Raw genomic sequence first — 12,888 nt, forward strand, 5'->3', positions numbered from 1 at the left:
ACACGTGCATCGTTCTCGCATAACAGTTTGCAACTTCCATCAAAATAACTAAGTTTTAAAGTTACAAGAGTTAAATTAAATTTAAAATTCCTATCAGCCTCTAAGCAATGCCAAAATGTTGAAAAGTGTAAAAATAGTTTTGAACTTCCGTGCAAGCTTTTCGTCCGCTGCTCGACTGGCCTCCACGTCCGCCGATCGCAGAACGCCGGTCATCACCTGCAAGCGAACGCAGTACAACCAGTTTGTGGATCAGTTTCCCTCCAGCGCGGAACCAACAAAGTTCGGCAGTCTCGAGCTGGTTTCGTCGGGTTGGCGGCACCGCAAGGCCACGGGAGATTATTTCATCATCCATCCGGTGCGTCAACCGTTTGAGGCTCATGCGCTGAGTGAGGTTTCGTTCCGGGACTTGGGCGTTCGGGAGGATTTGGTGGAGAATCTGAAGCAGCGCCATGCGTTATTTCCTACGACGTATCAAGCGGAGGCCATGCCGGCAGTGCTGAATGGGGACCATGTGCTGCTGGCGGCGGAGACCGGATGTGGCAAGACGTACAGCTATTTGGTGCCAATTGTTGAAGGGATTTTGCGAAGAAAGTTGAACGGAGGAGAACGAGAGTTCAACTCGCCGCTGGTGCTGATAATGACCCCTGGGAGGGAGCTGGCGCAGCAAATTGGGCGGGTTGTTGAGGGATTGACGCGGGGGTTGGATATAACGTCGAGAGTCTTGTTGGGAGGAAGAACGCGCCAGCAAATGCTGAATCCCCACTTTGAAGAGGTTGATATTTTGGTGGCCAGTTTTGGAGCTATCAGCAAGCTGATTACCAGTGGGATCTATAGAACCGATGCCGTACGGTGGGTTGTTCTGGATGAAGCCGACACATTGTTGGACGACAGTTTTAACGCAAAGTTGCTGCACCTGATGAAGCGATTTCCGTTCCACAAAAACCAACTCCAAGATTTGGGAGATAACGTTCGGGGCACGCAGCTGGTGCTGGCCGCGGCAACGATGCCTACCAACATGGACGAACTGCTCGGTCGGTTGGTGAACATCGAAACCATGGAGGAGGTCGTTAGTCCCAACCTGCATCGCTTGATGACGCACGTTTCGCAGCGATTTATGCGAGTTACCAAAAAAGACCGGCCGCAAATATTGCTGGACCTGGTCCGAAAAGACATCAAACGGCAACGCCCGTTGATCATCTTCAGCAACAAGACGGCAACGTGTGACTTTGTTTCGATACAACTCAACGAGGCGGGCATTCCCTGCGTGAATCTCAACGGGGACATGCTGCTGAAGATTCGCCTCGGACAGTTTGAAAAGTTCCAGCAAGCCGAAGTGAATGTCCTATCAACGACGGACGTCGCCAGTCGTGGCCTGGACACAACTCGGGCGGCGCACGTGATAAACTTTGACTTTCCACTGTACGCCGCCGATTACATCCATCGGATTGGGCGGATCGGACGGGTTGGCAGCCGGGGCGACTGTCTGGTGACGAATCTGGTGTCCAGCCAGGCGGAGATTGATGCCGTTCAGCGGGTGGAACACTCGGCGAGGGCAAACGATCCGCTGGCCAACGTGAATGCGAACGTGAAAGGTATTATACGGCGAAAAATTGAGAAAAGTTTAAAGGCTTTGGACGGCACGGCGGGGAACTGAACAATAAGTGAAGATAAATAGGTTCATAAAGAATAAAAAAAATATTTTTAATGCTGATGACGGCCATGGCTCTTAAATTTAGTAAGAATTGGGTCCTAAAATGAAGCTTAGATTGCTGATATTATTGTTCACAGCGATAAAGCTTATTTTTCTGAGTACAATGACCCTTTGTACGAGCACAAAGAGTTTAAAATGGATTTTTAAATCAATTTTGAAAAATTAACCTCGCGGTCCTTCTTGACAGAAAAGCTCCTACTTGACAGCTCGTTCCAAGGGGACCATAGTTGATCCATCGAAAAAATGTTGTCTTGTCAAAAAAAATTTTTGCATTAAAATGAAAAAAAGTGATCAGAAATGGTTTTTAATCGTGTTTTTTACCGTTGTACATAAAAATTGACATAGGACTTTAGTACCCAATTAATTTCTTTAAAAAATTCAACCTTTTCCAAATGCACCCATTCTTTGCTCTTTCCCGTTCACCGTGTGTGCGCCGGGCTATTTTCGCGACTTTTTGATAACCTTCACCGGCACGACGGGCACGAACGAATCACGGTGGGCAGAAGGAACGTCAAAAACTTTTATCACATCATCCTTCATCCTTGCACGGAGGGGAGACTGTTTTCATCCGCTCCTCTCGCTCGTTATCGCGGCGGACAATTTCGTTTCGAGACCAAAAGTTTAACCCGGCGTTCCGCGCAAATTCGCCGCAAAAAAACCCCGCAGTTGCTGCTTTTCCACCCAAAGTGACCCCCCTCCCATCGAAATCTAGCCCCGTCTTCGCAATGACCTCTGTGACGTTCCGGCTGGGCAAGGCGTTCCACGTACCGGTTAGGTAATAATACGATTTTCATTTGTTTGCTTTTCGCTCATTAACCGGAGCAAGAATATGCGTATTAATTTCGTTTTGACCGACCTCCGATCACCCTCTGCTTGAAGGAACCTTGCGACGACCTCGGCGTTGGCCCGCGATGGCTCCTCCGAATCCTGGCTCAGCAAGCTGCTGGTCCGGAAGATCGAACCGACGAAGGAGTCCCACTCGCGGATGCTGAGCGACAAGGAAATCATCTACGAGCTGCACACGCACAACGTCCGGCCGGATTCGGTCGGGAAGTACCTGGAGAACTAGTAAGTGCACTGTTTTGGTTTTTATGTCCTCGAAGCATCTCTCCTATTGCATTATTGTTTAGTTTTGGCTGATTTCGAACGCGAGCTTTAATCTTATCAGTGGCGATTGTATGGCAGTGTGTGGGTGCGTCAATTACTTACTTTGTCGAAGCCAGACCTTTGTGGCTTTCGAAATTAACAATCGCGCTTCGATGACGATCTTATCATAAGCATTAAATGCTGTAGTCTATAAAAAATATAAGGCAATACTAGGTCAAACAAAAGTAAAACGATTGCCAAACTGTTTTTTTTTGTAAATTACATTTTCGAATCATGATCATGATGATTCTTGCGCAAAATATTAAAGGGTATAGCGGCTGTCACATTATTTTGTTAGTACTCTTCTTGTTCACGCACATGGCACACTCGCCGGTGATTCTTTTGTTTTCTCAGAAATCGCCTTAAAAAATCGCTACGCTCTGTTCAGGAGGACAATTGAGCAGTTCTCTAGGATTTCGGTCATTCGATTTTTTTTGTATTTTTTAATCCGACTGAAACTTTTTTGGTGCCTTCGGTATGCCCAAAGAAGCCATTTTGCATCATTAGTTTGTCCATATAATTTTCCATACAAATTTGGCAGCTGTCCATACAAAAATGATGTATGAAAATTCAAAAATCTGTATCTTTTGAAGGAATTTTTTGATCGATTTGGTGTCTTCGGCAAAGTTGTAGGTATGGATACGGACTACACTAGAAAAAAATAATACACGGTAAAAAAAATTTGGTGATTTTTTTATTTAACTTTTTGTCACTAAAACTTGATTTACAAAAAAACACTATTTTTATTTTTTTTTATTTTTTGATATGTTTTAGAGGACATAAAATGCCAACTTTTCAGAAATTTCCAGGTTGTGCAAAAAATCATTGACCGAGTTATGAATTTTTTAATCAATACTTATTTTTTCAAAAAATCGAAATTTTGGTCGTAAAAATTTTTCAACTTCATTTTTCGATGTAAAATTAAATTTGCAATCAAAAAGTACTTTAGTGAAATTTTGATAAAGTGCACCGTTTTCAAGTTATAGCCATATTTAAGTGACTTTTTTGAAAATAGTCGCAGTTTTTCATTTTTTAAAATTAGTGCACATGTTTGCCCAGTTTTGAAAAAAATATTTTTGAAAAGCTGAGAAAATTCTCTGTATTTTGCTTATTCGGACTTTGTTGATACGACCTTTAGTTGTTGAGATATTGCAATGCAAAGGTTTAAAAACAGGAAAATTGATGATTTCTAAGTCTCACCCAAACAACCCACCATTTTCTATCGTCAATATCTTAGCAACTAATGGTCCGATTTTCAATGTTAATATATGAAACATTTGTGAAATTTTCCGATCTTTTCGAAAAAAAATATTTTCAAAATTTTCAAATCAAGACTAACATTTCAAAAAGGCCAAACATTCAATATTACGCCCTTTTAAAATGTTAGTCTTGATTTGAAAATTTTGAAAATATTTTTTTCGAAAAGATCGGAAAATTTCACAATTGTTTCATATATTAACATTGAAAATCGGACCATTAGTTGCTGAGATATTGACGATAGAAAATGGTGGGTTGTTTGGGTGAAACATAGAAAACATCAATTTTCCTGTTTTTAAACCTTTGCATTGCAATATCTCAGCAACTAAAGGTCGTATCAACAAAGTCCGAATAAGCAAAATACAGAGAATTTTCTCAGCTTTTCAAAAATATTTTTTTCAAAACTGGGCAAACATGTGCACTAATTTAAAAAAAAAAAAAACTGCGACTATTTTCAAAAAAGTCACTTAAATATGGCTATAACTTGAAAACGGTGCACTTTATCAAAATTTCACTAAAGTACTTTTTGATTGCAAATTTGATTTTACATCGAAAAATGAAGTTGAAAAATTTTACGACCAAAATTTCGATTTTTTGAAAAAATCAGTATTGATTAAAAAATTCATAACTCGGTCAATGATTTTTTGCACAACCTGGAAATTTCTGAAAAGTTGGCATTTTATGTCCTCTAAAACATATCAAAAAATAAAAAAAATTAAAAATAGTGTTTTTTTGTAAATCAAGTTTTAGTGATAAAAAGTTAAATAAAAAAATCACCAAATTTTTTTTACCGTGTATTATTTTTTTCCAGTGTAGTCCGTATCCATACCTACAACTTTGCCGAAGACACCAAATCGATCAAAAAATTCCTTCAAAAGATACAGATTTTTGAATTTTCATACATCATTTTTGTATGGACAGCTGCCAAATTTGTATGGAAAATTATATGGACAAACTAATGATGCAAAATGGCTTCTTTGGGCATACCGAAGGCACCAAAAAAGTTTCAGTCGGATTAAAAAATACAAAAATTAAAATTGAAGAAAAAAGACCGATTTCGTAGAGAATTGCTCAATTGTGAATGATAGAAGAATGGAGAATGGCACACGGGATTGTGGAAAATTTCTACAAAACACCGACAATTTTTGGTGCAGGAAATCTCACGACGAAATTTTTAATCTCTGGGAACTTGGAGTTTGGTATTTGTTCAACCCTGGCCTTTCGTTTTTCTTGGCTTGCTGTTTTTTACATATGAGACCGACTTGCCGTATTTTTTGAAAAATATATATTATAGTAGTTGTTCGGTAACTGGGCTGAGAACGTAGCCCAGTCACCGAATGTTGCTCGTTAATTGGGCTGAACAAAAAATAACAAGGGGACCACCGATGCATGTTATTTTCCAGATGAAATATAAAAATAAAAGTTACTCAAATTTATTTACAATGCTTACTTTTCATATTTCTTTAATTGTAACTTGAAATTAAACAAAAGTTTGAAAAATGTTTTTTTTATTTATTGAATATGATTTTTGCATCCATTAACCCCTCGGTCATTTTGTTTTGGGTTTTTGACGTTTGTCTGCTTTTTAACTGGGCTACGGCCCAGTTATCGAGCGCCCAGTTAAAATGCAGCCCAGTTAAACAACGCCCAGTTACCGAACAACTACTGTATACTGATAGATTTCCGAATGTATAAAAAACAATTCTAAAAAATATTTTTGGTTATATTTAATCATACAGATTTATTCGAATCTTAGCATTTCTGCGCCAAAAACCATAGAAAAACACACAAATTTATGAATTCAGTGTAGTATGCTCATAATTCTAACAATACAACGAATTCAAACGTGGGTTTCGGTTTGGTGATGTTATTTGACATCCTTTACTCTTGCCTTACAGTTGGCCTAAATCCATTCTAAAGCCCAAAACCAAGGGTGACCCATTAGGTTTTACAGCGTGACGTCACGAGCGCACACGCACACACATTTTTACTGAGACACACGTGCATAAAATGTAAACATTGCAGCCAAGCTGTCAAATTTCTAACCTAAAAACCGAGTCGTGTAAAACTTAATTCGGCCCCCATTGTCCATTCTGCCCCTCTGCCCCTAAGTGTAAGCGCCTAACCATTAATAGTGTGTCTATCAACATTTATTTAAGCGAAAAGTGTATAATTTACAGTTTGAATTTTAAATCTAACTATTATTTACTGAGTATTGTTTTCTCCTGAAATCTTCCCTAATGTGAGTTTGTGTTTATCTGTTGCAATTTGGTCCTAAGCATTTTATTAAAATTAAGCAAAAGTACAGTAGTAATATTTGTATTATGCCTTTGATCATTCCATAAATTTAGTAAGTGCATCTCCAGCTCGGGTAGCCATCAAAGCAAATCAATTTTGCTCCCGACGTCAACCCCACCGCGGTACCTCAGTTAAAAAAATAACAAATTAAAAAAAAAATCAAAAAAATTAAAAATAGAAAAAAATTGAAAAAATTAAAAAAATTAACAAGATTGAAAAAATTGAAGAAAAATAAAAAGAAATTGAGAAAAAATGGCAATTTTAATTAAAAAAAAACAACAAAAATTAAGGTATTCAATTTTTTAAATTTTTGAATTTTTGAATTCTTGAATTTTTAATTTTTTGAATTTTTGAATTTTTAACTTTTTGAATTCTTGAATTTTTGAATTTTTGATTTTTAAATTTTTGAATTTTTGAATTTTAGATTTTTTAAATTTTTGAATTTTTGAATTTTTAAATTTTTAAATTTTGAAATTTTTAAATTTTTGAATTTTTGAATTTTTGAATTATTGAATTTTTGAATTTTTAAATTTTTGAATTTTGGAATTTTTGAATTTTTGAATTTTTGAATTTTTGAATTTTTAAATTTTAGATTTTTTGAATTTTTTGAATTTTTGAATTTTTAAATTTTTGAATTTTTGAATTTTTGAATTTTTAATTTTTAGAATTTTTGATTTTTTAAACTTTTGAACTTTAGAATTTTTGAAATTTTTTGAAAACACAAGAGCAGACATACACAAATCTCCGAAACACGCATTCAAAACTTTGCCCCCGGCTTGCCGGTACTTGTCGGTTATCAGAAAATGAGTACCCGACAGGTACCGACACATATTTTTCTTCTGAGCAATTCTCTACTTAAACCGGAAATGGATTTTATTTGTATTTTTTGATTTGGCTCAAACTTTGTGGGGGCCTTCCCTATGACCAAATCAGCTATTTTGTGTGATTGGTTCATCCATACAAGTCTCCATACAATTTTGGCTGCTGTCCATACAAAAATGGTATGTAAATATTCAAACAGCTGTAACTTTTGAGTGAATTTTCTGATCAATTTGGTGTCTTCGGCAAAGTTGTAGGTATTGAGTTGAGGACTTTTGAGAAAAAAAATAGGTACACGGATTTTTTTTTGCAGATTTTTTAATCAACTTTTTCTTCACTAAAACTCAATTTCCCAAAATACGTATTTTTTGATTTTCGAGATTTTTTGATATGTTTTAGGGGACAAAAATCCGCAACTTTTGAGCCATAGAGAAACATGGTCAAAAAATCTGCCGCCGAGTTATGAATTTTTGAAAAAATAGAGATTTTTGGAAAAAAAAAATCGAAGTTTCATGCAAAAACAAGTTTGACATAATTTTTTAATGCAAAATTAAATTTGCAATCGAAAAGTACTATACAGATTTTTTGATAAAGGGCTCCGTTTTCAAGATATAGCCAACGAAAGTTTGATTTTATCGAAATATTAGCAGTTTTTCAATTTTTAAAAATAGTGACCATGAGTGACCGTCTCTAATTTTTTTTTTTGAAAAGTTCAGAAAATTTGCTATAAAATTGTCTAAGAGACATTGAAGATTGGACCTCGGGTTGCTGAGATAGAGCCGCTTTAAGAAAAAGAAACACGAAAATTGAAGTTTTCTTAATCTCACCAAAACAACCCACCATTTTCAAATGACCATATCTTAGCAAATAATGGTCCGATTTTCAATTTAAATGCATGAAAAATTCGTTAAATTTTCCGATCTCTTCGAAAAAAAAAATTTTTTAAAAATTCATAACTCGGCGGCAGATTTTTTGACCATGTTTCTCTATGGCTCAAAAGTTGCGGATTTTTGTCCCCTAAAACATATAAAAAAATCTCGAAAATCAAAAAATATGTATTTTGGGAAATTGAGTTTCAGTAAAAAAAAATTGATTAAAAAATCTGCAAAAAAAAAATCCGTGTACCTATTTTTTTCTCAAAAGTCCTCAACAATATCTACAACTTCGCCGAAGACACCAAATTGATCAGAAAATTCACTCAAAAGTTACAGCTGTTTGAATATTTACGTACCATTTTTGTATGGACAGCAGCCAAAATTGTATGGAGACTTGTATGGGTGAACCAATGACGCAAAATAGCTTATTTGGTCATAGGGAAGGCCCCCACAAAGTTTGTCAAATAAAAAAATACAAAAAATAAAAATGGTCGAAATCGGCCGATTTCGTCGAGAGTTGCTTTTCTACAGATGAACTAGAGATCAAATTTGATACCTGCTTTGCTACGTGCGGTGGGAGACTCGGGGGCAAACTCGACAGCAAATTTGGTGGGAATCAAATCGGGTAGCAAATGGTTTAACTTTCGACATTTTCGAAAAATGAAGTTCTTTGAAATTTTCAACAGGATTAAAAAGTTTAATAAACATTTAGTATTTCTAGGCATAAATCAACACATAATTATTGATTTTGAAAGTAAACGAGAGCAAAAAGTGATAAAAACCCATATTTGCCCCCCGCGGTGGGCTTGTTTCGGTGGCAAATTTGCTACCCTAGCGGTGGGGATGACGGAGTTTTTTCAAGGTGGCAAATTTGATCTCGGTATTCATGAGCCGGGTGCAAATTTGATTTGCACCTCAGCGCTGGAGATGCCCTAAGGGCCCGAACCTCCCTTGTTGGAAGAAAAGGGTGAAGATTGAAAACAATATATAGTAAAGGAAAATGTATTGTATAAAGAATCAATAAATATTAAAAGAAAGATAATAATAATAATAATTTATGAAGTAGATGAATAATAATAATAATTTATGAAGTAGATAAAGAATGCTTCTTTATTCCCCTCTTACTTCCACTCCACTCACTGTCTCCCCAAGCACTTCCTCGCTACCACAGGGTGGTCCATCGCTGCCAAACTAAGGGAAAACAAACAGTTTGTTACAGCAGCATCAATTTGTTAAAATAGTGGAAAAGCACTGAGAGATAAGAGAATAAAAAAACAAAATCAAATCGAAATAAACAGAAGATAGGTGGTAGCTGAAATAAAAAGAAGAGAAACCCCGTTCTGCGATGTTCAGGTACATCCACAACAGTTGTCTCAACATGCTGCGAATCAAAACAATACCGTCTACAATCACAAATTACTTCCCTTTCCCACATTGACGCGCCCCTTTCTTCCCGCCCCGTCTCGACTCTGACCCTCGCTGGTCAAAGGTTTACGAGCCGTTCCCACAGGCCACCAGCTAGGTTACACCTTGTCATCATGATGACTAAACCAAGCCAACGTGGAGGTATGAAATGCGGGTTGTTCTTCGCCTGGGAGCCGACGAGTATCATCAGTGTCATTCACTCTTGGCCTGCAAAAAATCTGCAGTTTTTTTTTTCCATAAAAAATCATTGTATTAGTTTTTAACATTTAGCGTTTTTTTAAGGTCCTATAAACATATAAAACACAATAGCTTATAGGTTCTTAAAAAAACTTTGGAAATATATTATTTTTACTGATTCTTAGCGAAGCAGCATCAAAATTTCACTTTTCATTTTTCAAAGTGGTTTTCTGAATGCAAGAGTTCATGTGGAGAGTTATTTTTGAAAGGTCATATAAGCTATTGTCTTTCAAATGTTTATAGGACCTTTTCTAAATAAACTCTAGATCAGGCGTGCCCAACCTCCGGCCCGTGAAGCCATTTTGTCCGGCCCGCGACGAACACTGAAAATGGTTGAATAACTGGCCCTTAAGAACCTTGATGAAAATTATTATTTTTATTTAATGCATAAAATTGGTAGACTATTGTTAATTTTGCTTAGAATAAAATTTTCATGATTTCAAAAATATTTTAAAAGTATCTTAATTTTTTCCAATTATTTTTATTAAGAATTGTCTAAAAATCAATACATTGCAAATTCAGAGCTATTTTATTTAATGTTCAAGAATTCGTGTATATTTGTAACTCATAAGTTTAAAGTCTGTTTATTACTATTTCAAAACATTTATAATTTAATTTTAAATCATAATGAACAAAATAAACTTCTAACATTCTATGAATAATTTATCTATTGAAGTAGATTTTTTCATTGAATATTTCAGAAATACGTGCTATTTCGTCCTTAATTTTTGGATACATTAATATCAATTAGTATTCAGTGTAACGTAAACGTAAACTTCAAAAAATCTCTTATTGTTATTATCAATCACATTTAAGTGACATTATAAAATGAAATAATATAAATTGAAACATATTTTTTAAAGATTTTGAATTTCTTTTAATCTTTAAAAAAATTATTTCAGGAAGATAATATTTTTCTGAATGTACTTAAAACATGTTTGTTGCGTCATCAGATTTTTTTTTAATTTCAATGTTTTGAGTAATATAGAACTGAAATTTTTCATTGACCAAAGTAAGAAAATAAAAAATAAAACAAAAAAAATTAATCATTTAAAATATTGAACAGAATTTTATGAATCGAGTAAAAAAAATAAGAATAGATTTTTTAAATGATTTTGACCATCCACGTTCTTAAGTGTTCTTTGCCACTTTTTATGTTGAAAATAAAAATTGAAAAAGTTTAAAAATGTAACAGATGATGCTTTTACATTTCTTTCAGCTTTTTAGCCGTTTACATGATTTTTTTATATTTTCGCCACGAAAAATTATAATTAAAAAATGGTCCGGCCCGCCACCGCTTCCGGTAAATCAAACATGGCCCGCAGGGCCAAAAGGTTGGGCACCCCTGCTCTAGATGTTTATTAAGAGTTTTTTATTCAAAATGCTGAAATAATTTTTGTTATTTTTATGAAAAGTTTACAAACCTGAAAAAAATGCTTTATTATAAAATTTGATGAATCGATATTATAAAAAAAAGATGTCTAATAAACATGAGAAATTTCATCTCACAGCAAGAAATCGGTGGAGATTGTATCGTCGAAGAAGGACCTAACCATCGAGCTGATTGGCTCGTGGAGCGTCGATGTGGGCGATTTGGACCAATGTTTGCACCTGTGGCGCTACACCGGTGGCTTCGAGATGGTCGACCAGAGCAAAAAAGTCCTCTGCAGCGATCCGGTAAGGGCTTCCCAGTGATATTCGATGACCGAAATAGTATTTGTGCTTTTGCTTTCAACAGGATTACGTGCAGCTCACCCAGGAGCGGGGCACCTTTTTGCGGTCGCGCCACTTGCAGTACCTGCTGGCGTTCAGCTACTGGCCACAGCTGGCTCTGCGGCAGGACAAGAACATTTACGAGATCCGATCGTACCGACTGAAGCCGGGCACCATGATCGAGTGGGGCAACAACTGGGCGAGGGCCATCAACTATCGCCAGAACAACGACGAAGCATTTGCTGGGTTCTTCTCGCAGATCGGTCGCCTGTACAACGTGCATCACATTTGGTGTAAGTGCGAAATCATGTGGGGAATAATTCAAAATTAGTAATTTCCCAACTTTCCAACAGGCTACAAGGATCTGCTGTCGCGCAAGGAAACACGTGAGTCCGCCTGGAGATCGCCCGGCTGGGACGAGTGTGTCGCCTACACGGTGCCGCTGATTCGTGAAATGCACACCCGAATTCTGACTCCGACCGATTTCTCGCCAACCCAGTAGGGAGCAATTCAAATAAGTGTTGCAGGTTTATGCGTTTTGTTTGAAGCGAAAAATGTTTTGAGTTGTTTCATTTTGTCGCTCAAAAGTTGCGTTTATTTAGTTTGATAAGCTCATATACCTTTTTGATACTGGATTGGAACTTACTAGCGTCCAAAATGCATTTAGAAATATTTTCCGGCCACTCTAATAGAAATGTGATTGTTGGAATAATTTGTTCAAAAAAAAAATCATTTAACATTATTGCGCTTTATTTTGAATGATGGTTTGTGTGCTTCTAAATTGTGAAAAATATATATATTTGTGTAGAACTCAATGTGAATAGCTTTATTTTTTTTATCACATGCCTAACAAAAATCGAAGGAAAATGTTCCCATTTTAGTCTCTTTTTTTCAAATCAGCCAAAAATAATATTTTTTGGAACAAATTTTAAACAAAACTTTGGATTTGAAATTATTTAGGATACAGTAGTTGTTGGGTAACTGGGCTGAGAACGTAGCCCAGTCACCGAATGCTGCTCGCTAACTAGGCTGAACGAAAAATAACCAGGGGGACCACCGATGCATAATATTTTTCTGATGAAATATAAACATAAAAAATTCTCAAATTTATTTACAATGCTTACTTTTCATATTTCTTGAATTGGGACTTGAAATTAAATAAATGTATGAAAACAGTTTTTTTATTTGTTGAACAGGCTCTTGGCATCCATTAACCCCTCGGTCATTTCGGTTTGTTTTGGTTTTTTTGACGTTTGTCTGCTTTTTAAGTGGGCTACAGCCCAGTTATCGAGCGCCCAGTTAAACAACGCCCAGTTACCGAACAACTGCTGTACATATATTTTGTTTGAGATAAATTAACAAAGAAATCGAAATTGCCCACTTCCATTCAGTTACTTTTAATTTTTA

At 36.1% G+C, this 12,888-nt stretch overlaps 2 protein-coding genes across 2 annotated transcripts; both read left to right on the forward strand.

Annotated features, from left to right (window-relative positions):
• Nucleotides 1-1,685, forward strand: LOC120429835 (probable ATP-dependent RNA helicase DDX28). Its single transcript, XM_039594899.2, has one exon. It carries the CDS (start codon nt 116-118, stop codon nt 1,652-1,654), a length of 1,539 nt encoding a protein of 512 aa, XP_039450833.1. The 5' UTR covers nt 1-115; the 3' UTR covers nt 1,655-1,685.
• A 556-nt stretch (nt 1,686-2,241) lies between these two features.
• LOC120429834 (protein NipSnap) lies at nt 2,242-12,296 on the forward strand. The gene is made up of 5 exons (XM_039594898.2): nt 2,242-2,486; nt 2,591-2,779; nt 11,280-11,445; nt 11,507-11,774; nt 11,835-12,296. Exons 1-5 carry the CDS (start codon nt 2,437-2,439, stop codon nt 11,981-11,983), a joined length of 822 nt encoding a protein of 273 aa, XP_039450832.1. The 5' UTR covers nt 2,242-2,436; the 3' UTR covers nt 11,984-12,296.
• The last annotated feature ends 592 nt before the right edge of the window (nt 12,297-12,888 follow it).

Source organism: Culex pipiens, chromosome 3 (assembly GCF_016801865.2).
Source record: "Culex pipiens pallens isolate TS chromosome 3, TS_CPP_V2, whole genome shotgun sequence".
NCBI classification, from domain to species: domain Eukaryota; kingdom Metazoa; phylum Arthropoda; class Insecta; order Diptera; family Culicidae; genus Culex; species Culex pipiens.